Source organism: Sinohyriopsis cumingii, chromosome 12 (genome assembly GCF_028554795.1).
Source record: "Sinohyriopsis cumingii isolate HCF-2022 chromosome 12, ASM2855479v2, whole genome shotgun sequence".
Taxonomy (NCBI): Eukaryota; Metazoa; Mollusca; class Bivalvia; order Unionida; family Unionidae; genus Sinohyriopsis; species Sinohyriopsis cumingii.
Window position 1 is genome coordinate 89,574,803 of NC_142972.1, and position 25,723 is coordinate 89,600,525.

The 25,723-nt window shown below is 36.4% G+C and overlaps 1 protein-coding gene across 4 annotated transcripts in view; it reads right to left on the reverse strand.

Moving 5' to 3' along the window:
- LOC149786943 (uncharacterized) overlaps positions 1-25,723 on the reverse strand; it is a 170,433-nt gene that overhangs the window by 22,110 nt on the left and 122,600 nt on the right. For all 4 annotated transcript variants that reach the window (XM_089977476.1, XM_089977477.1, XM_089977475.1 and 1 more), the window contains one exon: positions 9,194-9,315. In XM_089977476.1, coding sequence (XP_089833602.1) covers positions 9,194-9,315 — 122 coding nt within the window. The remainder of the gene's footprint in view (positions 1-9,193; positions 9,316-25,723) is intronic.

Sequence of the window (25,723 nt, forward strand, 5' to 3'; positions counted from 1 at the left end):
TGAATCAAGTAATGACTTTTTCTTGCTGTATACAAAATAGCAACATTTCACATGATTTGGAATCAAATAATCATTCTTTTCTGTGGTATTAAAGTAGTAGTTTTTCACAGAATTTGAATGTAGATAATGATCCTTTTAGTTGACATCATGCTTACCGGGTAAGTCACTAAGTCAACTGAACTGATACGGACAGATGATGAACTGATCTTATTTTTGTCCTTTTGTCATACAAATACAATGGTTCCGTCATGAAAACAATAGTATATGTATCACCAGCATGTCTTCCACATGTTCATACTTACTGTATCATTTTTGCAGAAATTTGACATTTAACCCCAAAACTGCAAGGTTAATTGCATAAAACACATGCAAGATATTCACAAAGTTTGGTCCAGGTTTTTGATGAAGAACTTATTTCTTTGTGCAGAAACCATTCTATTATTTCAGTGAAAGAAACCTATACCTTTGACCATTTGCCATATATGTCAATTATTACATGTTTCTTCCTTATGCCAAATCAAAGTCAATCAAAATGTTTGGTAACTTCAGTATGGAGAAGTAAAGTTATTGCACAGAGATAAGATCTTCTTGACTCAGTGACATGTAACTTCTTGATCCCCAGACTGATAGTATTCATCATTACACACAATCCAGAATGAGCACAGTGTAAGAATTTGTAAACCTTTGGTCATTACTGTGGACTTTTCATTCAAACAAAGTCCTAATGAACACAGCAAAAAGCTGAAGTAGACTTTATATTGCTTGACATATGTCAACAATTGAATGCAAAATTAACAAATGTGGTAAAAATTTGCAGGTGAAAGAAAAGCATGAAGCATTAAGCTGCTACATTCTCTATTAGTCTTACATCATTAATGTTTTGTCCTTGAAAGTTATATACAGCTATATATATATATATGATCACCTTCTCTGCATAAAAAGACAAGTACTGTATTTAACCTGGTGACTAGGACTATATTAAATAACTCAGCCTTTAAAGAATATACACCCATATTAAACTCTGCATCTCTTGCTGCCCATGGTGACAAGGGCCTGATATATAGACTCTGACACTGTTCATATTCACACCATAAATGCACACCTACATTGCATTGCAAGGGGAGCTAATCTGTGCTGTCAACATGAGTTCGTGGATCGATCATTATTCCCACCCTGGGGGCCAGTACATGCAGTTATAACTGAAAAATTATGGAAACTACCAAGATCACCCCATAGGGAGCTGCAGTGAATCAATAGTTATAGCATGGGACACCTAATTACATGGTTAGTGAGTTTGATTCCCAAAAATGGTATCAGCCTTGATCGAGTAGCAAATTTCCCTCTATCATGTGTGATTTACAATAGTTAGGTATGAATGCAATAATATGCCATCGGATCATAAATCTGCATAACAGCAGTGATTTAAATAGCCCCCATCAAAGAATACTTCTCTGGTAAATGTAATTACGGCATGTTTTATCAAGTATGATGAAATTAAATACAACCATTTTGAACAAGAAACTGTCTACAAGATTTTCTATTTATTACAACTGTGTAGCTTTAGACCACTCGGACACTAGTGGCCCCTCAACTACCTTTATCAATATAAATAATACATAGTTACACAGCCATGTGATGACTACTGTTATTATTATGACGATATAATTATATACAGCCATGTGACGACTACAGTATTAAAATAAATTATACAAGGTTCTATTGATGAACTGACATTTAGTCTTATTCATAATTCTTGATAATTATGAAGCTTTCATTAGCTGGTGTTTGCTTACAGTGAAGCAACTTTAGATATATACATTAAGTTGTAGCTTGGTAGCTGGATATTAAGTGTGTGATTTTGGATTTTTCAGATAGCTTTAAGAATTTTTCAGTCATATCGCTACAATGTCTGCACTGTGACAGTTGATAGCGATGTCTAGCACAGGGCATCATGCCGCAAACATAAAGCATCATGTCCCACCCAGTTGCATTATCCTGACACCAGGCCGACCAACCTCTTAATGCTGAGCACCAAGTGAGGCAGCTGTTAAAACTATTTTTATAAGTCTTTGGTATGACTTGGCCGGGGTTTGAACCTGAGACCTCCCGCATCCAAGGCAGACACTCTAACAATTAGGCCACCGGAGCAGTTTTGATCTCTATTAAAAAATTTTGATCAATTATTCACTTAGATATATTATCCATTAAATGATTTTTGTGAAGGACAATGCAAATGTAATGCTCATGTATGAAACAATGTATAAGAAACCCACACATCTTTACCCCAACTGTTAACCAAACTCTGAAACTATCATGTGATTGTCTATGCTGCAGCCGATGTTTGTGGATCCCCTCCCTATTGATTTATTCATGGAGATTTGCAGCATGGTACCTTTGTCTTTCCACTGCCTAGGACACTGATAGTTTCTGAGGCCCTAACTTTCATCTTAAAGAAGCAACTTATGTTTGAACCAAGTTTTGATCATAGGGGTATATAAACAAAAATTGTTTATCGTTTCTTTGGTATTTTTAAGTCAAAATATGTTTGAAAATTAAATTATTCCATTGAAACAATCCGTTTTCTCACAATAATGATAAAAAGGATTACTACCTACTTGTATGCAAGCAAGTTTATCTTGGTGTTATTGGCACATTTTGTAGGCTAAATCATGTTGAGGCAATGTTGTTGTTGTTGTTTTAGGGTTTTGTTGTTGTTGTTTTAGGGTTTAACGCCATTTTTCAGCACAAGATAGGCTATACATGGCGGCCAGTATAATTGGTGGAGGAAGAACCCTGGAGAACCCCGGGAAGAACCACTGACCCACGAGAAGCTACTGGCAGGCTTTCTCACGTACCAATGTTAGCCGAGGCTGAGACTCGAACTCACGCAGACAGAGGTGAGATGGCAGTGATCCGTAACGGCGAGCGTTTTAGACCACTCGGCCACTCGGGGCCCCGTTGAGGCAATGAAAGTTACATGCCTGTCACTTGGATACATTGAGGCATCTCAATTAAGCTGGCCAGAGTAGGTACAGAACCAAAATATATACAAATATGAGTCTATGCTGTATCAGTATTGTGGCTCTGGTGAACTGATTAGCTTCGTGTATGATGAATTTTTTCCCTTGTACAGTTTTAGCATGTGTGTAAATTTCATAAATTTGTAACACCATTTTAACAAATAAAGTTTGACGAAAATAATTTATCTCAGTTAATTTTTATCGGGTTGGTACTTACAGTAAAAAATTACTAAAAAGAAAACCTATTGGACATTACTGCAAAAAAAGCATTTCCAGATTATGATGATGGTTTATCCATTAATTCAATCATTTGTTACATAATATAATTGGATAAGAATAAATACCCACGTTTCTGCCACTGTAATGTACAGAATATTGTCAACTTGTCATGTGATGTGAGATGTGAATCTAATGACAATCTCCGATATAGTCAACCACATTATGTAAATATACCATATGAGCTAGAACCATGATAACATACAGGAAATTGTCAAATTGACAAGCGCGTTGATACCACTACAGTGTAATGACAATAGTCAAATTAACATGTGAGTTGGTACCACTACATTATTAAGAAAATGGTGAAGTTGCCATTTAAGTAGGTAACACTAGAGTATACAGAAAATGGTGATGCTCATACACGAGTTGGTACCACGATATAGTATACAAAAAAGTGATGAAGATGCCAAGTAGGTTGATACCACTATAGTGTTCAGAATATGGTGAAGATGCCATGTGAGATGGCAGAGCTCAGATAAAAACATTTTTAGACACAGGCCCAGGGCTGGTGACTTAAAAAATATCACAAGCCCCGACTCAAACTCCACAAGCCCTACTCCAATTTCCATATGCCGAAGCTTAAAACAGAATTATATTATACTGACATGTGTGATTATTTGAATCTCAAAAAATTTCACAAAGTGTTTTTCTCCAGATCCCAGGGCCAGCTATGGTCTAAATGCTCTAACAATGTCCTTCTTAAGCAACAGTGTATATGTTCATTAGCATCAGAATCGCATGTCTTGATTTATATAGTTTGAGATTATGTTTACACTTTTAACGTTGTTCGTATGTTCTGCATAATTTGTTTAACCAATATTTTATTACAATGGAGTAGGCACGAGCATGGTGCAGCAGAAGTATTATTCATTAAATTTTGACTTCAAACATCTAGAATAACGGAATAGCAATTTTAGAAAAATACTTACGCAAGCATTTCTGATGATCTCAACTCCGCCAAATGTCGGCTGATTTTTATAATCAAAGACAAAAGAACCATCATGACCACATTTGATCTCTTTACTACTTATAATACCTCAAACAAAACATTATATATTTGGCCTAAACTCTCCAGATTACATCAATAAAGTAGCCAATTAACAGCTTGGCATGCATACACACTGGCCTTAAAACCATTACATGACCATGCATGATTGCACTGGTTGCAAAAAATGATTGGACAGTTCCAGTACCCACTAGAATGGTTGTCACAAGTTTCTGGTACATACCTATCCAAAACTGCATTTTAGAATCACATGTAGCCTACATACATGTTAACTTAAATCCATGTAAGCACTAGTTAATAGTAACCAGGAATCTATTCCCCATTTATAGGTCATATGCTTCGCTATCTACACAAAGTTTAGAGCTTTCAGTAGAAGCATAAGTAGAGATTTTCTTTGGGGTAAGGGGCATACATGGAGATAAATATGAACAATTTGCTAGTCTTCAAGCACCTTTTACTAGTCGTCAAGCACCTAAGATATAGGCATGTACAAAAAATTGCTTTCGGTAACCCGACATTTATTAAACTTATTACGAAATTAAACAAAGGTAAATACAGACTTAATAATTCGTGGGCCAGTTGAGTTTACACGGGAGACCAGGATGAATAATAATGTACAGTACTTACACAGTGCATAGTGTCACTTAAATCCTTATTTATCCTCAAACATATTAGATGTCAATTTTGCTTTATTCATTGTTTTGACCAAATTGCATTCTTCCACATAACATTTCAGCTAGTCCTTAATAGCTGTTTTATTTACGCTGAATCACGCACTCACAAGTTACTCATTTTCAATGATAAAAATGATCCTACAAACTGAGTTAATATTTTAAAAAACGTACGCACATTTAATTGTACAAGGCACATAACCAGCATAATTTACATGTTCAGGAAGAGTGGTAATAATAAAGGCTAAAATTCTCATATAGATCAACTAAGATCAACATCAATCAATTTTAGTTTTGTTTATTGGCTGAGGAAACATAATAACTTTCCACACAATGGAAACCTTGATGTTTCAGCATATCCTATGTTGATAGTCGGCAATTTTGTCTTTCATTTGGCAACAGCAGTACAGGCCAGTTAATCATTAAAACCCTGAAACTGGCTTGTGTTAAGAGGGAATTTGACTGGCACCTATACCAATACATTGATGTGTAATTGTCTTTTATTCTATAATATTAGCATGATTACTTTAATTTTGTAAAACGGGGTGTAAGACATACCTATGAACCTTTCAAAAGCCAAGTAGGGAGACTGAATAAAAAAAAGAGATTGGGACCTAAAATAGGGAGGTTTTTCGTGGCATTTTTAAAGCCTTGTTTTCACTAAATACTGGTCGAACTTCCTGGTCCAATATGCATGAAATTTGCAAAATGACTCGCCGTTTCTCCCTGTGATGTGCCCTATTTTCCCCCAGGTTGTGCACTATTTTCATATTCTGGTCAGCTGTGGTCAAACTGTACAATAGCTAAAGATTAGTCTTAAATAAACAAGCAAGAAAGTCAGCACAACTAATTAACAGTTAAACCTTATTGATGCAACTATGTTGTGAAAATGACTGGCCATCCGTCGTAATTCAAAGAAACCATGTTATACACTATTGTGTTATGCAAGCACCAGCAATTGATTGGCAAAAAAACCATTCCCAATTTTGTTGAACAAAAGGTACCAAAATAGCCAGCCTCATGGTACCTTACATGTGGCAACTATTTCCCCTATTTGTATATCTGATCTTATTCCCTTTTTATCAACTCGTAAAGCATTTAGTATTGTTTATTATAAACATGTAGTCTGAATTAGTTTTTTGATGACACATTTGCTGCATTGTATGTATTTTCATTCCTTCTTTAAATTTAACCATGGTAATTAACATTGGTATATATGGTATAAAAATGCCAGGTGTTCACTCGTGTAAGTTTCTTTGTGGGAATGGCGCTACAGCATATGGAGTGACAGTGTTCGAAGTGATCACTCTTGGGACTGAAATTAATTGTGGATGATTCTTTTTTGTTCTGGTTTATTTTTTATATTTGTATTGTTGTTGAAATTTAAAATATCAGTCATTTATGTGAATATTGTTTAAACTTAACATTCTATTTAGTGAAGAAGCGAATTCTTTCTAGTAATTATTTTGTCACAACAATAATTCACAGGTGATACAACAGAACATGTATGACTTTTCTTGTTTAGAAGAAATGAAAATTGATGACATAATGTAATAATCGGGAGTTCTCTGCAAAAATTGGAAGATATGAAAGCGGGAGGTAGGCGTGGAGCGACCCCAAAGATCAGGATTTTTTTTCCTCTTCTGGTATGAAAGTTGACAGGTACGGTGTAAGGTCGCTTACATCAAAGCAAACTACAACTCAGCCTCAGAAAAATTACTGTTTTGTGTCCCAAGTTTTACAGCCATTACAGTAGTCAACAAAAAGTTCTAAAAACTTTCAAGTTTAGACATTGGCCTGCGAATAATCCGACCTGCCCCCTTCTCCCAGGCCTTTAATCTTTCCTAAATTATTTGGCTTATACGTGAGTATATAAGGTAAGATGTAACCGTTTTTATGCTTTTCTTCAGAAAGGGATTCAGAACAGCTGTTCGGAACTCTGAATTGTAGAGAACATCTCGTGCAATGTTTCGAAAGCCCAGCCATCATGGTGAAGGACTTAAACCCCTTCTCTTTCACTCCACATTAACACTCTTCAGTGTTGTGATGAGTATCTACAATTCATCACTGTGCCTGGGGACACACACCAGTGGTGACTCCTTTGTGCAGGGGCTGGTAAATATTACTGATCAGTCAATGAATGAAGCCCACGCATGGAAAAACTAGACATCAAAAGTGCTTTAAAACCAGATACCATTTGACGATTCAGTCATCTTAATTGTTATTATATATTTTTGGACAAAAGAAACATTATTTCAAAAGTGTTGTATATTCAGTTCATCTATATATACTATACTTAGAAAAGGCTGATCGACTTCTTTTTCAATAATCTGACATATTTGCTTTATCCTAAGAAATCTGAATAAACATTCACACTATCTTGATGAGAAGCCCACCTGGTTGAGCTTCTCTTGAATGACATAAAATTTGTCTGGTGTTACAAAGGATTAATCTTAAGATATATGTATAATAACATTCCAAATTGATATGTTTCTGTTTAAAATAACAGAAAAACATAAATTACTGAAAGGAGAACCATGTGTTTTGGACATAAGCAGTAATAATGGCATAGTCAAGTGGCTGAATAAACGCAACAATGAACTATCTCAATGTGTGATTCATATGTACTACAAAGGACTGACCATTTAATGTATGGGGCTAGAATTTTCTTTCCAACAAGGTTATTTATGTTTTCTTTAGACAGAAAATAAATGTATTTCTGAAAAATACGGAATGGATAAATGTCCTTTTTATACTACGTATCATTACAGGGCAATTGTTTTTAAGTATGTATCCCAAAACCACCTAATTTTGAAAATGAAATGGTCTCTCACTAAAAAGGATTTAACTTCAGTAGCTGTTTACAGAAATCAGGGGATTGACCATTGTTGACACTGCTGTAGAATATTTGAAAGGATTAGCATGAAAAGATGATGCCAATTGTAACTTGGGAAAAGTGTATGAAGCCATTTAACTTTGTGTGCTGTAACAGCCCCAATTATGCTCCCACAACAACTCCATCAGAATGCAAGAAGATATGTGGAGGATTTGTCCTTAATCCACTCCTTTTCTCTCTCCACCACACCCAGACACAGGGGATTTCGAAACACTGCATGAGATGTATGATCAATTAACATCAGCAAGAAATACGTTCCTTCTGCTAACACAGTGGGTTATAAAAATTGAGTATGTCTAGTGTCAAACGGTTGTTTTCTCAAGGTCTACTGTGCCATCATAGCACATCTTGTAAGTTACAAAAATATCAATAAGGATGTTCTACTCTTATTTTGTGAGAAATTCAAAGCTTGAGTACATAAATAGTGTTTAAAATAACCCTTGTGTTGCTGAGATAAGTCAACCATAACAAAAGCATCTCTGGAAAACATTCAGTATTTCCTTGCAAATCAGACCAATGTTCAGTGAAGTCTAATGAAAGATCATTTACTGTTATTGCCAACTCCGACAACATGCATTTCAAAAATTAAGAAGTGTGATTTGATGAAGGTAAACAATATATTCAACTAGAAGCTCTTGAAGTACACTTAGACCTTAATTACTGACAGTACAGTTTCAAATCCTGCTGTAGCAAACCCCAGGGATCTTAGTGGCTTCTTGCTGGATTTCTCATCCTTATGTAATCATTGTTTTTTATGTAAATTTCACATGGCATAGGCAATTCTATCTTCTGCCATATAACATAATCAAATCAGCATAGCATGATATCCAATACAAATAAGTGTTGCCATTCCTGCAAGTTTTCCCATGTAATTGAAATATTCCTTTTACATGGCTATGCTGATTGTTTGAATCTTTTTTAAGGCCTATTGTCCCTTTCACGTAGAATACATTTTCGTTAAATTCCAAATCTTGAAAAAAGCTATAAGCAACAGTTTGATCATGCAAGCATTTTGTATGAAAAATATGGACAGATTATATGCTTATGAGTTATTCCTGTAAAGTAAACATGGCAACTTAAAAAAAAAAAAACAGAAACAGATTAAATCCAAACAAGAAGATATCAGATTCCACAAAAATTCTACTTTCATATAGTTTGCTATTATTCAGCAATTCCATAGGCCAAGGGTAATTATTAATTACTGTCAAGGTCAGCATTTGGTACTAGCAACTTGTCAAAACAAAATCGGCAACATTAAAATCATTATTACAGACCAGTATCATCACATCATACCAGACTGTTACCTTTCTCATGATCTCACCTGAAGTAGATGACTGTTCCTGTTTCATGCAGATATTTAAGAAACAGATCCAATTCTTCACTTTCTTTTATTTGGACAGTTCCTCCCTTGTTTAACTCTTCCACTGCACTGCGAGAAATCACCTGCAATTGCAAGTCATTAAAGCCATTAATTTGATTAATTTTACTAAATGTATACATACATTTGTTAAGCTGCTTTAAACGGCCATTATGACATTGGTATTACATAATATAATCTTTATATAGCAATATAAATATGTCATCTAATTTGATCGTGCAATATTGAAAGAGAAAATGTTATCATAATTGGACCTAACCAAGATACCAGTTGATACAGGTATCATAATTCAACCTTGCCTATATCCGAGTGAGCTTATGTCTTGCTTGATCACTTCCATAATGTGCTTTGTATTCATCAACAATCTGTATGTGTACACCACAGGTTACAAAAAATATCTTGCCTATATCCAAGTGAGCTTATGTCTTGCTTGATCACTTCTATAATGTGTTCTGTATTCATCAACAACTAGTATGTTTACACCACAGGTTATATAAAACACCTTGCCAATTACCAAGTAAGCTTATGTCTTGCTTGATCACTTCTATAATGTGTTTCGTATTCATCAACAACTAGTATGTGTACACCACAGGTTACATAAAATACCTTGCCTATATCCAAGTCAGCTTATGTCTTGCATGATCCCTTCTATAAAATATTCTGTATTCATCAACAACTGTACGTGTACACCACAGGTTACATAAAATACCTTGCATATATCCAAGTGAGCTTATGTCTTGCTTGATCACTTCTACAATGTGTTCTGTATTAATCAACAACTATTATGTGTACACCACAGGTTACATAAAAAACCTTGTCAATAACCAAGTGAGCTTATGTCTTGCTTGATCACTTCTATAATGTGTTTTGTATTCATCAACAACTAGTATGTGTACACCACAGGTTACATAAAATACCTTGCCTATATCCAAGTCAGCTTATGTCTTGCATGATCCCTTCTATAAAATATTCTGTATTCATCAACAACTGTACGTGTACACCACAGGTTACATAAAATACCTTGCATATATCCAAGTGAGCTTATGTCTTGCTTGATCACTTCTACAATGTGTTCTGTATTAATCAACAACTATTATGTGTACACCACAGGTTACATAAAAAACCTTGTCAATAACCAAGTGACCTTATATCCTGCTTGATCACTTCTATAATGTGTTTTGTATATATCAACAAGTATGTGTACAAAACAGGTTACATGGGGCCCCCAGTGGCCGAGTGGTCTAAAGTGCTCACCGTTTCGGATCACTGCCATCTCAACTCTATCTGCGTGGGTTCGAGTCCAAGGCTCGGCTAGTGTGGGTACGTGGGAAAGCCTGCCAGTAGCTTCTCGTGGGTCGGTGGTTCTTCCCTGGCTTTTCCAGGGTTCTTCCTCCACCAGTTATATTGGCCACCATGTATAGCCTAACTAGTGCTGAAAAATGGCGTTAAACCCTACAACAACAACAACAGGTTACATAAAATACCTTGCCAATAACCAAGTGAGATTATGTCTTGCTTGATCACTTCTATAATGTGTTCTGTCTTCATCAACAACTGTATGTGTACACCTCAGGTTACATAAAATATCTTGCCAATATCCAAGTGAGCTTATGTCTTGCTTGATCACTTCTATAATGTGTTCTGTATTCGTCAACAACCTGTATGTGTACACCACAGGTCACATGAAATAAATTGCCAACACCCAAGTGATCTTATGTCTTGCTTGATCACTTCTATAATGTGTTCTGTATTCATCAACAACTAAATGTGTACACCACAGGTTACATAAAATACCTTGCCAATAACCAAGTGAGATTATGTCTTGCTTGATCACTTCTGTAATGTGTTCTGTATTGACCAACAACTAGTATGTGTATATAACAGGTTACATAAAATATTTTGCCAACAACCAAGTGACTTTATGTCTTCCTTGATCACTTCTATAATGAGCTCTGTATTCATCAACAACTGTATGTGTACACCACAGGTTAGATAAAATACCTTGCCAATAACCAAGTGAGCTTATGTCTTGCTTGATCACATCTATAATGTGTTCTGTATTAATCAACAACTAGTATGTGTACACCACAGGTCACATAAAAAACTTTGCCAACAACCAAGTGAGCTTATGTCTTGCTTGATCACTTCTATAACGTACTCTGTATTTATCAACAACTGTATGTGTACACCACATGATACAGAAAATACCTTGTCAATAACCAAGTGAGCTTATATCTAGGTTGATCACTTCTATAATGTGTTCTGTATTCACCAATAACTAGAATGTGTACACCGCAGGTTACATAAAATACCTTGCCAATACCCAAGTGAGCTTATTTCTTGCTTGATCACTTCTATAATGTGTTCTGTATTCATCAACAACTAGTATGTTTACACCAGAGGTTACATAAAATACCTTGCCTATATCAAAGTCAGCTTATGTCTTGCTTGATCCCTTCTATAAAATATTCTGTATTTATCAACAACTAGTATGTGTACAAAACAGGTTACATAAAATACCTTGCCTATATCCAAGTGAGCTTATGTCTTGCTTGATCACTTCTATAATGTGTTCTGTATTCATCAACAACTAGTATGTTTACACCACAGGTTACATAAAACACCTTGCCAATTACCAAGTGAGCTTATGTCTTGCTTGATCACTTCTATAATGTGTTTCGTATTCATCAACAAGCAGTATGTGTACACCACAGGTTACATAAAATACCTTGCCTATATCCAAGTCATCTTATGTCTTGCATGATCCCTTCTATAAAATATTCTGTATTCATCAACAACTGTACGTGTACACCACAGGTTACATAAAATACCTTGCATATATCCAAGTGAGCTTATGTCTTGCTTGATCACGTCTATAATGTGTTCTGTATTAATCAACAACTAGTATGTGTACACCACAGGTTACATAAAAAACCTTGCCAATAACCAAGTGAGCTTATGTATTGCTTGCTCACTTCTATAATGTGTTTTGTATTCATCAACAACTAGTATGTGTACACCACAGGTTACATAAAATAACTTGCCTATATCCAAGTCAGCTTATGTCTTGCTTGATCACTTCTATAATGTGTTCTGTATTCATCAACAACTAGTATGTTTACACCACAGGTTACATAAAATACCATGCCAATAACCAAGTGAGCTTATATCCTGCTTGATCACTTCTATAACGTGTTTTGTATATATCAAGAACAAGTATGTGTACAAAACAGGTTACATGGGGCCCCCAGTGGCCGAGTGGTCTAAAGTGCTCACCGTTTCAGATCACTGCCATCTCAACTCTGTCTGCGTGGGTTCGAGTCCAAGGCTCGGCTATCGTGGGTACATGGGAAAGCCTGCCAGTAGCTTCTCGTGGGTCGGTGGTTCTTCCCTGGCTTTTCCAGGGTTCTTCCTCCACCAGTTATATTGGCCGCCATGTATAGCCTATCTAGTGCTGAAAAATGGCATTAAACCCTAGAACAACAACAACAACAACAGGTTACATAAAATACCTTGCCAATAACCAAGTGAGATTATGTCTTGCTTGATCACTTCTATAATGTGTTCTGTCTTCATCAACAACTGTATGTGTACACCACAGGTTACATAAAATATCTTGCCAATATCCAAGTGAGCTTATGTCTTGATTGATCACTTCTATAATGTGTTCTGTATTCGTCAACAACCTGTATGTGTACACCACAGGTTACATAAAATATCTTGCCAACACCCAAGTGAGCTTATGACTTGCTTGATCACTTCTACAATGTGTTCTGTATTCATCAACAACTAAATGTGGACACCACAGGTTACATAAAATACCTTGCCAATAACCAAGTGAGATTATGTCTTGCTTGATCACTTCTGTAATGTGTTCTGTATTGATCAACAACTAGTATGTGTATATAACAGGTTACATAAAATATTTTGCCAACAACCAAGTGACTTTATGTCTTCCTTGATCACATCTATAATGAGCTCTGTATTCATCAACAACTGTATGTGTACACCACATGTTACATAAAATACCTTGCCAACAACCAAGTGAGCATATGTCTTGCTTGATCACTTCTATAACGTACTCTGTATTTATCAACAACTGTATGTGTACACCACATGATACAGAAAATACCTTGTCAATAACCAAGTGAGCTTATATCTAGGTTGATCACCTCTATAATGTGTTCTGTATTAACCAACAACTAGAATGTGTACACCACAGGATACATAAAATACCTTGCCAATATCCAAGTGAGCTTATTTCTTGCTTGATCGCTTCTATAATGTGTTCTGTATTCATCAACAACTAGTATGTTTACACCACAGGTTACATAAAATACCTTGCCTATATCAAAGTCAGCTTATGTCTTGCTTGATCCCTTCTATAAAATATTCTGTATTTATCAACAACTAGTATGTGTACACCACAGGTTACATAAAATACCTTGCCTATATCCAAGTGAGCTTATGTCTTGCTTGATCACTTTTATAATGTGTTCTGTATTCATCAACAACTAGTATGTTTACACCACTGGTTACATAAAATACCTTGCCAATTACCAAGTAAGCTTATTCTTGCTTGATCACTTCTATAATGTGTTTTGTATTCATCAACAAGTAGTTTGTGTACACCACAGGTTACATAAAATACCTTGCCTACATCCAAGTCAGCTTATGTCTTGCATGATCCCTTCTATAAAATATTCTGTATTCATCAACAACTGTACGTGTACACCACAGGTTACATAAAATACCTTGCATATATCCAAGTGAGCTTATGTCTTGCTTGATCACTTATATAATGTGTTCTGTATTAATCAACAACTAGTATGTGTACACCACAGGTTACATAAAAAACCTTGCCAATAACCAAGTGAGCTTGTGTCTTACTTGATCACTTCTATAATGTGTTTTGTATTCATCAACAACTAGTATGTGTACACCACAGGTTACATATAATAACTTGCCTATATCCAAGTCAGCTTATATCTTGCTTGATCACTTCTATAATGTGTTCTGTATTCATCAACAACTAGTATGTTTACACCACAGGTTACATAAAATACCATGCCAATAACCAAGTGACCTTATATCCTGCTTGATCACTTCTATAATGTGTTTTGTATATATCAACAAGTATGTGTACACCACAGGTTACATGGGGCCCCCAGTGGCCGAATGGTCTAAAGTGCTCACCGTTTCAGATCACTACCATCTCAACTCTGTCTGCGTGGGTTCGAGTCCAAGGCTCGGCTAGCGTGGGTACGTGGGAAAGCCTGCCAGTAGCTTCTCGTGGGTCGGTGGTTCTTCCCTGGCTTTTCCAGGGTTCTTCCTCCACCAGTTATATTGGCCGCCATGTATAGCCTATCTAGTGCTGAAAAATGGCGTTAAACCCTACAACAACAACAACAACAACAGGTTACATAAAATATCTTGCCAATATCCAAGTGAGATTATGTCTTGCTTGATCACTTCTATAATGTGTTCTGTATTCGTCAACAACCTGTATGTGTACACCACAGGTTACATAAAATACCTTGCCAACACCCAAGTGAGCTTATATCTTGCTTGATCACTTCTATAATGTGTTCTGTATTCATCAACAACTAAATGTGGACACCACAGGTTACATAAAATACCTTGCCAATAACCAAGTGAGATTATGTCTTGCTTGATCACTTCTGTAATGTGTTCTGTATTGATCAACAACTAGTATGTGTATATAACAGGTTACATAAAATATTTTGCCAACAGCCAAGTGAGTTTATGTCTTGCTTGATCACTTCGATAATGAGCTCTGTATTCATCAACAACTGTATGTATACACAACAGGTTACATAAAATACCTTGCCAATAACCAAGTGAGCTTATGTCTTGCTTGATCACATCTATAATGTGTTCTGCATTAATCAACAACTGGTATGTGTACACCACAGGTCACATAAAATACTTTGCCAACAACCAAGTGAGCTTATGTCTTGCTTGATCACTTGTATAACGTACTTTGTATTTATCAACAACTGTATGTGTACACCACATGATACAGAAAATACCTTGTCAATAACCAAGTGGGCTTATATCTTGCTTGATCACATCTATAATGTGTTCTGTATTCACCAACAATTAGAATGTGTACAACACAGGTTACATAAAATACCTTGCCAATACCCAAGTGAGCTTATTTCTTGCTTGATCACTTCTATAATGTGTTCTGTATTCATCAACAACTAGTATGTTTACACCAGAGGTTACATAAAATACCTTGCCTATATCAAAATCAGCTTATGTCTTGCTTGATCCCTTCTATAAACCATACTGTATTTATCAACAACTAGTATGTGTACACCACAGGTTACATAAAATACCTTGCCTATATCCAAGTGAGCTTATGTCTTGCTTGATCACTTCTATAATGTGTTCTGTATTCATCAACAACTGGTATGTTCACACCACAGGTTATATAAAACACCTTGCCAATTACCAAGTAAGCTTATGTCTTGCTTGATCACTTCTATAATGTGTTTCGTATTCATCAACAAGTAGTATGTGTACACCACAGGTTACATAAAATACCTTGCCTATATCCAAGTCATCTTATGTCTTGCATGATCCCTTCTATAAAATATTCTGTATTCATCAACAACTGTACGTGTACACCACAGGTTACATACAATACCTTGCATATATCCAAGTGAGCTTATGTCTTGCTTGATCACGTCTATAATGTGTTCTGTATTAATCAACAACTAGTATGTGTACACCACAGGTTACATAAAATATCTTGCCAACAACCAAGTGAGTTTATGTCTTGCTTGATCACTTCTATAATGTGTTCTGTATTAATCAACAACTAGTATGTGTACACCACAGGTTACATAAAAAACCTTGCCAGGTGAGCTTATGTCTTGCTTGATCACTTCTAAGGTGTGTTTTGTATTCATCAACAACTAGTATGTGTACACCACAGGTTACATAAAATAACTTGCCTATATCCAAATCAGCTTATGTCTTGCTTGATCACTTCTATAATGTGTTCTGTATTCATGAACAACTAGTATGTTTACACCACAGGTTACATAAAATACCATGCCAATAACCAAGTGAGCTTATATCCTGCTTGATCACTTCTATAACGTGTTTTGTATATATCAACAACAAGCATGTGTACAAAACAGGTTACATGGGGCCCCCAGTGGCCGATTGGTCTAAAGTGCTCACCGTTCCAGATCACTGCCATCTCAACTCTGTCTGCGTGGGTTCGAGTCCAAGGCTCGGCTATCGTGGGTACAAGGGAAAGCCTGCCAGTAGCTTCTCGTGGGTCGGTGGTTCTTCCCTGGCTTTTCCAGGGTTCTTCCTCCACCAGTTATATTGGCCGCCATGTATAGCCTATCTAGTGCTGAAAAATGGCATTAAACTCTACAACAACAACAACAACAACAGGTTACATAAAATACCTTGCCAATAACCAAGTGAGATTATGTCTTGCTTGATCACTTCTATAATGTGTTCTGTCTTCATCAACAACTGTATGTGTACACCACAGGTTACATAAAATATCTTGCCAATATCCAAGTGAGCTTATGTCTTGCTTGATCACTTCTATAATGTGTTCTGTATTCGTCAACAACCTGTATGTGTACACCACAGGTTACATAAAATACCTTGCCAACACCCAAGTGAGCTTATGTCTTGCTTGATTACTTCTACAATGTGTTCTGTATTCATCAACAACTAAATGTGGACACCACAGGTTACATAAAATACCTTGCCAATAACCAAGTGAGATTATGTCTCGCCTGATCACTTCTATAATGTGTTCTGTATTGATGAACAACTAGTATGTGTATATAACAGGTTACATAAAATATTTTGCCAACAACCAAGTGAGTTTATGTCTTGCTTGATCACTTCTATAATGAGCTCTGGATTCATCAACAACTGTATGTGTACACCACAGGTTACATAAAATACCTTGCCAATAACCAAGGGCGCTTATGTCTTGCTTGATCACATCTATAATGTGTTCTGTATTAATCAACAACTAGTATGTGTACACCACAGGTCACATAAAATACTTTGCCAACAACCAAGTGAGCTTATGTCTTGCCTGATCACTTTTATAACGTACTCTGTATTTATCAACAACTGTATGTGTACACCACATGATACAGAAAATACCTTGTCAATAACCAAGTGAGCTTATATCTTGCTTGCTCACTTCTATAATGTGTTCTGTATTCACCAACAACTAGAATGTGTACACCACAGGTTACATAAAATACCTTGCCAATATCCAAGTGAGCTTATTTCTTGATTGATCACTTCTATAATGTGTTCTGTATTCATCAACAACTAGTATGTTTACACCACAGGTTACATAAAATACCTTGCCTATATCAATGTCAGCTTATGTCTTGCTTGATCCCTTCAATAAAATATTCTGTATTTATCAACAACTAGTATGTGTACACCACAGGTTACATAAAATACCTTGCCTATATCCAAGTGAGCTTATGTCTTGCTTGAACACTTCTATAATGTGTTCTGTATTAATCAACAACTAGTATGCGTACACCACAGGTTACATAAAAAACCTTGCCAATAACCAAGTGAGCTTATGTCTTGCTTGATCACTTCTATAATGTGTTTTGTATTCATCAACAACTAGTATGTGTACACCACAGGTCACATAAAATAACTTGCCTATATCCAAGTCAGCTTATGTCTTGCTTGATCACTTCTATAATGTGTTCTGTATTAATCAACAACTAGTATGTTTACACCACAGGTTACATAAAATACCTTGCCTATATCAATGTCAGCTTATGTCTTGCTTGATCCCTTCTATAAAATATTCTGTATTTATCAACAACTAGTATGTGTACACCACAGGTTACATAAAATACCTTGCCTATATGCAAGTGAGCTTATGTCTTGCCTGATCACTTCCATAATGTGTTCTGTATTTATCAACAACTAGTATGTTTACACCACAGGTTACATAAAACACCTTCACAATTACCAAGTGAGCTTATGTCTTGCTTGATCACTTCTATAATGTGTTTCGTATTCATCAACAAGTAGTGTGTGTACACCACAGGTTACACAAAATACATTGCCTATATCCAAGTCAGCTTATGTCTTGCTTGATCACTTCTATAATGTGTTCTGTATTCATCAACAACTAGTACGTTTACACCACAGGTTACATAAAATACCATGCCAATAACCAAGTGAGCTTATATCCTGCTTGATCACTTCTATAACGTGTTTTGTATATATCAACAACAAGTATGTGTTCAAAACAGGTTACATGGGGCCCCCAGTGGCCGAGTGGTCTAAAGTGCTCACCGTTCCAGATCACTGCCATCTCAACTCTGTCTGCGTGGGTTCGAGTCCAAGGCTCGGCTAGCGTGCGTACGTGGGAAAGCCTGCCAGTAGCTTCTCGTGGGTCGGTGGTTCTTCCCTGGCTTTTCCAGGGTTCTTCCTCCACCAGTTATATTGGCCGCCATGTATAGCCTATCTAGTGCTGAAAAATGGCATTAAACCCTACAACAACAACAACAACAACAGGTTACGTAAAATACCTTGCCAATAACCAAGTGAGATTATGTCTTGCTTGGTCACTTCTATAATGTGTTCTGTCTTCATCAACAACTGTATGTGTACACCACAGGTTACATAAAATATCTTGCCAATATCCAAGTGAGCTTATGTCTTGCTTGATCACTTCTATAATGTGTTCTGTATTCATCAACAACTAAATGTGGACACCACAGGTTACATAAAATACCTTGCCAATAACCAAGTGAGATTATGTCTTGTTTGATCACTTCTATAATGTGTTCTGTATTGATCAACAACTAGTATGTGTATATAACAGGTTACATAAAATATTTTGCCAACAACCAAGTGAGTTTATGTCTTGCTTGATCACTTCTATAATGAGCTCTGTATTCATCAACAACTGTATGTGTACACCACAGGTTACATAAAATACCTTGCCAATAACCAAGTGAGCTTATGTCTTGCTTGATCACATCTATAATGTGTTCTGCATTAATCAACAACTGGTATGTGTACACCACAGGTCACATAAAATACTTTGCCAACAACCAAGTGAGCTTATGTCTTGCTTGATCACTTGTATAACGTACTTTGTATTTATCAACAACTGTATGTGTACACCACATGATACAGAAAATACCTTGTCAATAACCAAGTGAGCTTATATCTTGCTTGATCACATCTATAATGTGTTCTGTATTCACCAACAATTAGAATGTGTACACCAAAGGTTACATAAAATACCTTGCCAATACCCAAGTGAGCTTATTTCTTGCTTGATCACTTCTATAATGTGTTCTGTATTCATCAACAACTAGTATGTTTACACCAGAGGTTACATAAAATACCTTGCCTATATCAAAGTCAGCTTATGTCTTGCTTGATCCCTTCTATAAAACATTCTGTATTTATCAACAACTAGTATGTGTACACCACAGGTTACATAAAATACCTTGCCTATATCCAAGTGAGCTTATGTCTTGCTTGATCACTTCTATAATGTGTTCTGTATTCATCAACAACTAGTATGTTTACACCACAGGTTATATAAAACACCTTGCCAATTACCAAGTAAGCTTATGTCTTGCTTGATCACTTCTATAATGTGTTTCGTATTCATCAACAAGTAGTATGTGTACACCACAGGTAACATACAATACCTTGCCTATATCCAAGTCATCTTATGTCTTGCATGATCCCTTCTATAAAATATTCTGTATTCATCAACAACTGTACGTGTACACCACAGGTTACATAAAATACCTTGCATATATCCAAGTGAGCTTATGTCTTGCTTGATCACTTCTATAATGTGTTCTGTATTAATCAACAACTAGTATGTGTACACCGCAGGTTAAATAAAAAACCTTGCCAATAACCAAGTGAGCTTATGTCTTGCATGATCACTTCTATAATGTGTTTTGTATTCATCAACAACTAGTATGTGTACACCACAGGTTACATAAAATAACTTGCCTATATCCAAGTCAGCTTATGTCTTGCTTGATCACTTCTATAATGTGTCCTGCATTCATGAACAACTCGTATGTTTACACCACAGGTTACATAAAATACCATGCCAATAACCAAGTGAGCTTATATCCTGATTGATAACTTCTATAACGTGTTTTGTATATATCAACAACAAGTATGTGTACAAAACAGGTTACATGGGGCCCCCAGTGGCCGAGTGGTCTAAAGTGCTCACCGTTCCAGATCACTGCCATCTCAACTCTGTCTGTGTGGGATCGAGTACAAGGCTCGCCTAGCGTGGGTACGTGGGAAAGCCTGCCAGTAGCTTCTCGTGGGTCGGTGGTTCTTCCCTGGCTTTTCCAGGGTTCTTCCTCCACCAGTTATATTGGCCGCCATGTATAGCCTATCTAGTGCTGAAGAATGGCATTAAACCCTAGAACAACAACAAAAACAACAGGTTAAATAAAATACCTTGCCAATAACCAAGTGAGATTATGTCTTGCTTGATCACTTCTATAATGTGTTCTGTATTCATCAACAACTGTATGTGTACACCACAGGTTACATAAAATATCTTGCCAATATCCAAGTGAGCTTATGTCTTGCTTGATCACTTCTATAATGTGTTCTGTATTCGTCAACAACCTGTATGTGTACACCATAGGTTACATAAAATGCCTTGCCAACACCCAAGTGAGCTTATGTCTTGCTTGATCACTTCTATAATGTGTTCTATATTCATCAACAACTAAATGTGGACACCACAGGTTACATAAAATACCTTGCCAATAACCAAGTGAGATTATGTCTTGCTTGATCACTTCTGTAATGTGTTCTGTATTGATCAACAACTAGTATGTGTATATAACAGGTTACATAAAATATTTTGCCAACAACCAAGTGACTTTATGTCTTCCTTGATCACTTCTATAATGAGCTCTGTATTCATCAACAACTATATGTGTACACCACAGGTTACATAAAATACCTTGCCAATAACCAAGTGAGCTTATCTCTTGCTTGATCACATCTATAATGTGTTCTGTATTAATCAACAACTAGTATGTATACTCCACAGGTTACATAAAATACTTTGCCAACAACCAAGTGAGCTTATGTCTTGCTTGATCACTTCTATAACATACTCTGTATTTATCAACAACTGTATGTGTACACCACATGATACAGAAAATACCTTGTCAATAACCAAGTGAGCTTATATCTTGCTTGATCACTTCTATAATGTGTTCTGTATTCACCAACAACTAGAATGTGTACACCACAGGTTACATAAAATACCTTGCCTATATCAAAATCAGCTTATGTCTTGCCTGATCCCTTCTATAAAATATTCTGTATTTATCAACAACTAGTATGTGTACACCACAGGTTACATAAAATACCTTGCGTATATCGAAGTCAGCTCATGTCTTGCTTGATCACTTCTATAATGTGTTCTGTATTCATCAACAACTAGTATGTTTACACCACAGGTTACATAAAATACCTTGCCAATTACCAAGTAAGCTTATGTCTTGCTTGATCACTTCTATAATGTGTTTTGTATTCATGAACAATTAGTTTGTGTACACCACAGGTTACATAAAATACCTTGCCTATATCCAAGCCAGCTTATGTCTTGCATGATCACTTCTATAAAATATTCTGTATTCATCAACAACTGTACGTGTACACCACAGGTTACATAAAATACCTTGCATATATCCAAGTGAGCTTATGTCTTGCTTGATCACTTATATAATGTGTTCTGTATTAATCAACAACTAGTATGTGTACACCACAGGTTACATAAAAAACCTTGCCAATAGCCAAGTGAGCTTATGTCTTACTTGATCACTTCTATAATGTGTTTTGTATTCATCAACAACTAGTATGTGTACACCACAGGTTACATAAAATAACTCGCCTATATCCAAGTCTGCTTATGTCTTGCTTGATCACTTCTATAATGTGTTCTGTATTCATCAACAACTAGTATGTTTACACCACAGGTTACAGAAAATACCATGCCAATAACCAAGTGACCTTATATCCTGCTTGATCACTTCTATAATGTGTTTTGTATATCAACAAGTATGTGTACACCTCAGGTTACATGGGGCCCCCAGTGGCCGAGTGGTCTAAAGTGCTCACCGTTTCAGATCACTACCATCTCAACTCTGTCTGCGTGGGTTCAAGTCCAAGGCTCGGCTAGCGTGCGTACGTGGGAAAGCCTGCCAGTAGCTTCTCGTGGGTCGGTGGTTCTTCCCTGGCTTTTCCAGGGTTCTTCCTCCACCAGTTATATTGGCCGCCATGTATAGCCTATCTAGTGCTGAAAACTGGCGTTAAACCCTACAACAACAACAACAACAACAGGTTACATAAAATACCTTCACAATAACCAAGTGAGATTATGTCTTGCTTGATCACTTCTATAATGTGTTCTGTCTTCATCAACAACTGTATGTGTACACCACAGGTTACATAAAATATCTTGCCAATATCCAAGTGAGCTTATGTCTTGCTTGATCACTTCTATAATGTGTTCTGTATTCGTCAACAACCTGTATGTGTACACCACAGGTTACATAAAATGCCTTGCCAACACCCAAGTGAGCTTATGTCTTGCTTGATCACTTCTATAATGTGTTCTATATTCATCAACAACTAAATGTGGACACCACAGGTTACATAAAATACCTTGCCAATAACCAAGTGAGATTATGTCTTGCTTGATCACTTCTATAATGTGTTCTGTATTGATCAACAACTAGTATGTGTATATAACAGGTTACATAAAATATTTTGCCAACAACCAAGTGAGTTTATGTCTTGCTTGATCACTTCTATAATGTGTTCTGTATTAATCAACAACTAGTATGTGTACACCACAGGTTACATAAAAATACCTTGCCAATAACCAAGTGAGCTTATGTCTTGCTTGATCACTTCTATAGTGTGTTTTGTATTCATCAACAACTAGTATGTGTACACCACAGGTTACATAAAATAACTTGCCTATATCCAAATCAGCTTATGTCTTGCTTGATCACTTCTATAATGTGTTCTGTATTCATCAACAACTAGTATGTTTACACCACAGGTTACATAAAATACCATGCCAATAACCAAGTGAGCTTATATCCTGCTTGATCACTTCTATAACGTGTTTTGTATATATCAACAACAAGTATGTGTACAAAACAGGTTACATGGGGCCCCCAGTGGCCGAGTGGTCTAAAGTGCTCACCGTTCCAGATCACTGCCATCTCAACTCTGTCTGTGTGGGTTCGAGTCCAAGGCTCGGCTATCGTGGGTACATGGGAAAGCCTGCCAGTAGCTTCTCGTGGGTCGGAGGTTCTTCCCTGGCTTTTCCAGGGTTCTTCCTCCACCAGTTATATTGGCCGCCATGTATAGCCTATCTAGTGCTGAAAAATGGCATTAAACCCTAGAACAACAACAACAACAACAGGTTACATAAAATACCTTGCCAATAACCAAGTGAGATTATGTCTTGCTTGATCACTTCTATAATGTGTTCTGTCTTCATCAACAACTGTATGTGTACACCACAGGTTACATAAAATATCTTGCCAATATCCAAGTGAGCTTATGTCTTGCTTGATCACTTCTATAATGTGTTCTGTATTCGTCAACAACCTGTATGTGTACACCACAGGTTACATAAAATACCTTGCCAACACCCAAGTGAGCTTATGTCTTGCTTGATCACTTCTACAATGTGTTCTGTATTCATCAACAACTAAATGTGGACACCACAGGTTACATAAAATACCTTGCCAATAACCAAGTGAGATTATGTCTCGCCTGATCACTTCTATAATGTGTTCTGTATTGATGAACAACTAGTATGTGTATATAACAGGTTACATAAAATATTTTGCCAACAACCAAGTGAGTTTATGTCTTGCTTGGTCACTTCTATAATGAGCTCTGGATTCATCAACAACTGTATGTGTACACCACAGGTTACATAAAATACCTTACCAATAACCAAGTGAGCTTATGTCTTGCTTGATCACATCTATAATGTCTTCTGTATTAATCAACAACTAGTATGTGTACACCACAGGTCACATAAAATACTTTGCCAACAACCAAGTGAGCTTATGTCTTGCCTGATCACTTTTATAACGTACTCTGTATTTATCAACAACTGTATGTGTACACCACATGATACAGAAAATACCTTGTCAATAACCAAGTGAGCTTATATCTTGCTTGATCACTTCTATAATGTGTTCTGTATTCACCAAGAACTAGAATGTGTACACCACAGGTTACATAAAATACCTTGCCAATATCCAAGTGAGCTTATTTCTTGCTTGATCACTTCTATAATCTGTTCTGTATTCATCAACAACTAGTATGTTTACACCACAGGTTACATAAAATACCTTGCCTATATCAATGTCAGCTTATGTCTTGCTTGATCCCTTCTATAAAATATTCTGTATTTATCAACAACTAGTATGTGTACACCACAGGTTACATAAAATACCTTGCCTATATCCAAGTGAGCTTATGTCTTGCTTGAACACTTCTATAATGTGTTCTGTATTAATCAACAACTAGTATGCGTACACCACAGGTTACATAAAAAACCTTGCCAATAACCAAGTGAGCTTATGTCTTGCTTGATCACTTCTATAATGTGTTTTGTATTCATCAACAACTAGTATGTGTACACCACAGGTCACATAAAATAACTTGCCTATATCCAAGTCAGCTTATGTCTTGCTTGATCACTTCTATAATGTGTTCTGTATTCATCAACAACTAGTATGTTTACACCACAGGTTACATAAAATACCTTGCCTATATCAATGTCAGCTTATGTCTTGCTTGATCCCTTCTATAAAATATTCTGTATTTATCAACAACTAGTATGTGTACACCACAGGTTACATAAAATACCTTGCCTATATGCAAGTGGGCTTATGTCTTGCCTGATCACTTCCATAATGTGTTCTGTATTTATCAACAACTAGTATGTTTACACCACAGGTTACATAAAACACCTTCCCAATTACCAAGTGAGCTTATGTCTTGCTTGATCACTTCTATAATGTGTTTCGTATTCATCAACAAGTAGTGTGTGTACACCACAGGTTACACAAAATACATTGCCTATATCCAAGTCAGCTTATGTCTTGCTTGATCACTTCTATAATGTGTTCTGTATTCATCAACAACTAGTACGTTTACACCACAGGTTACATAAAATACCATGCCAATAACCAAGTGAGCTTATATCCTGCTTGATCACTTCTATAACGTGTTTTGTATATATCAACAACAAGTATGTGTTCAAAACAGGTTACATGGGGCCCCCAGTGGCCGAGTGGTCTAAAGTGCTCACCGTTCCAGATCACTGCCATCTCAACTCTGTCTGCGTGGGTTCGAGTCCAA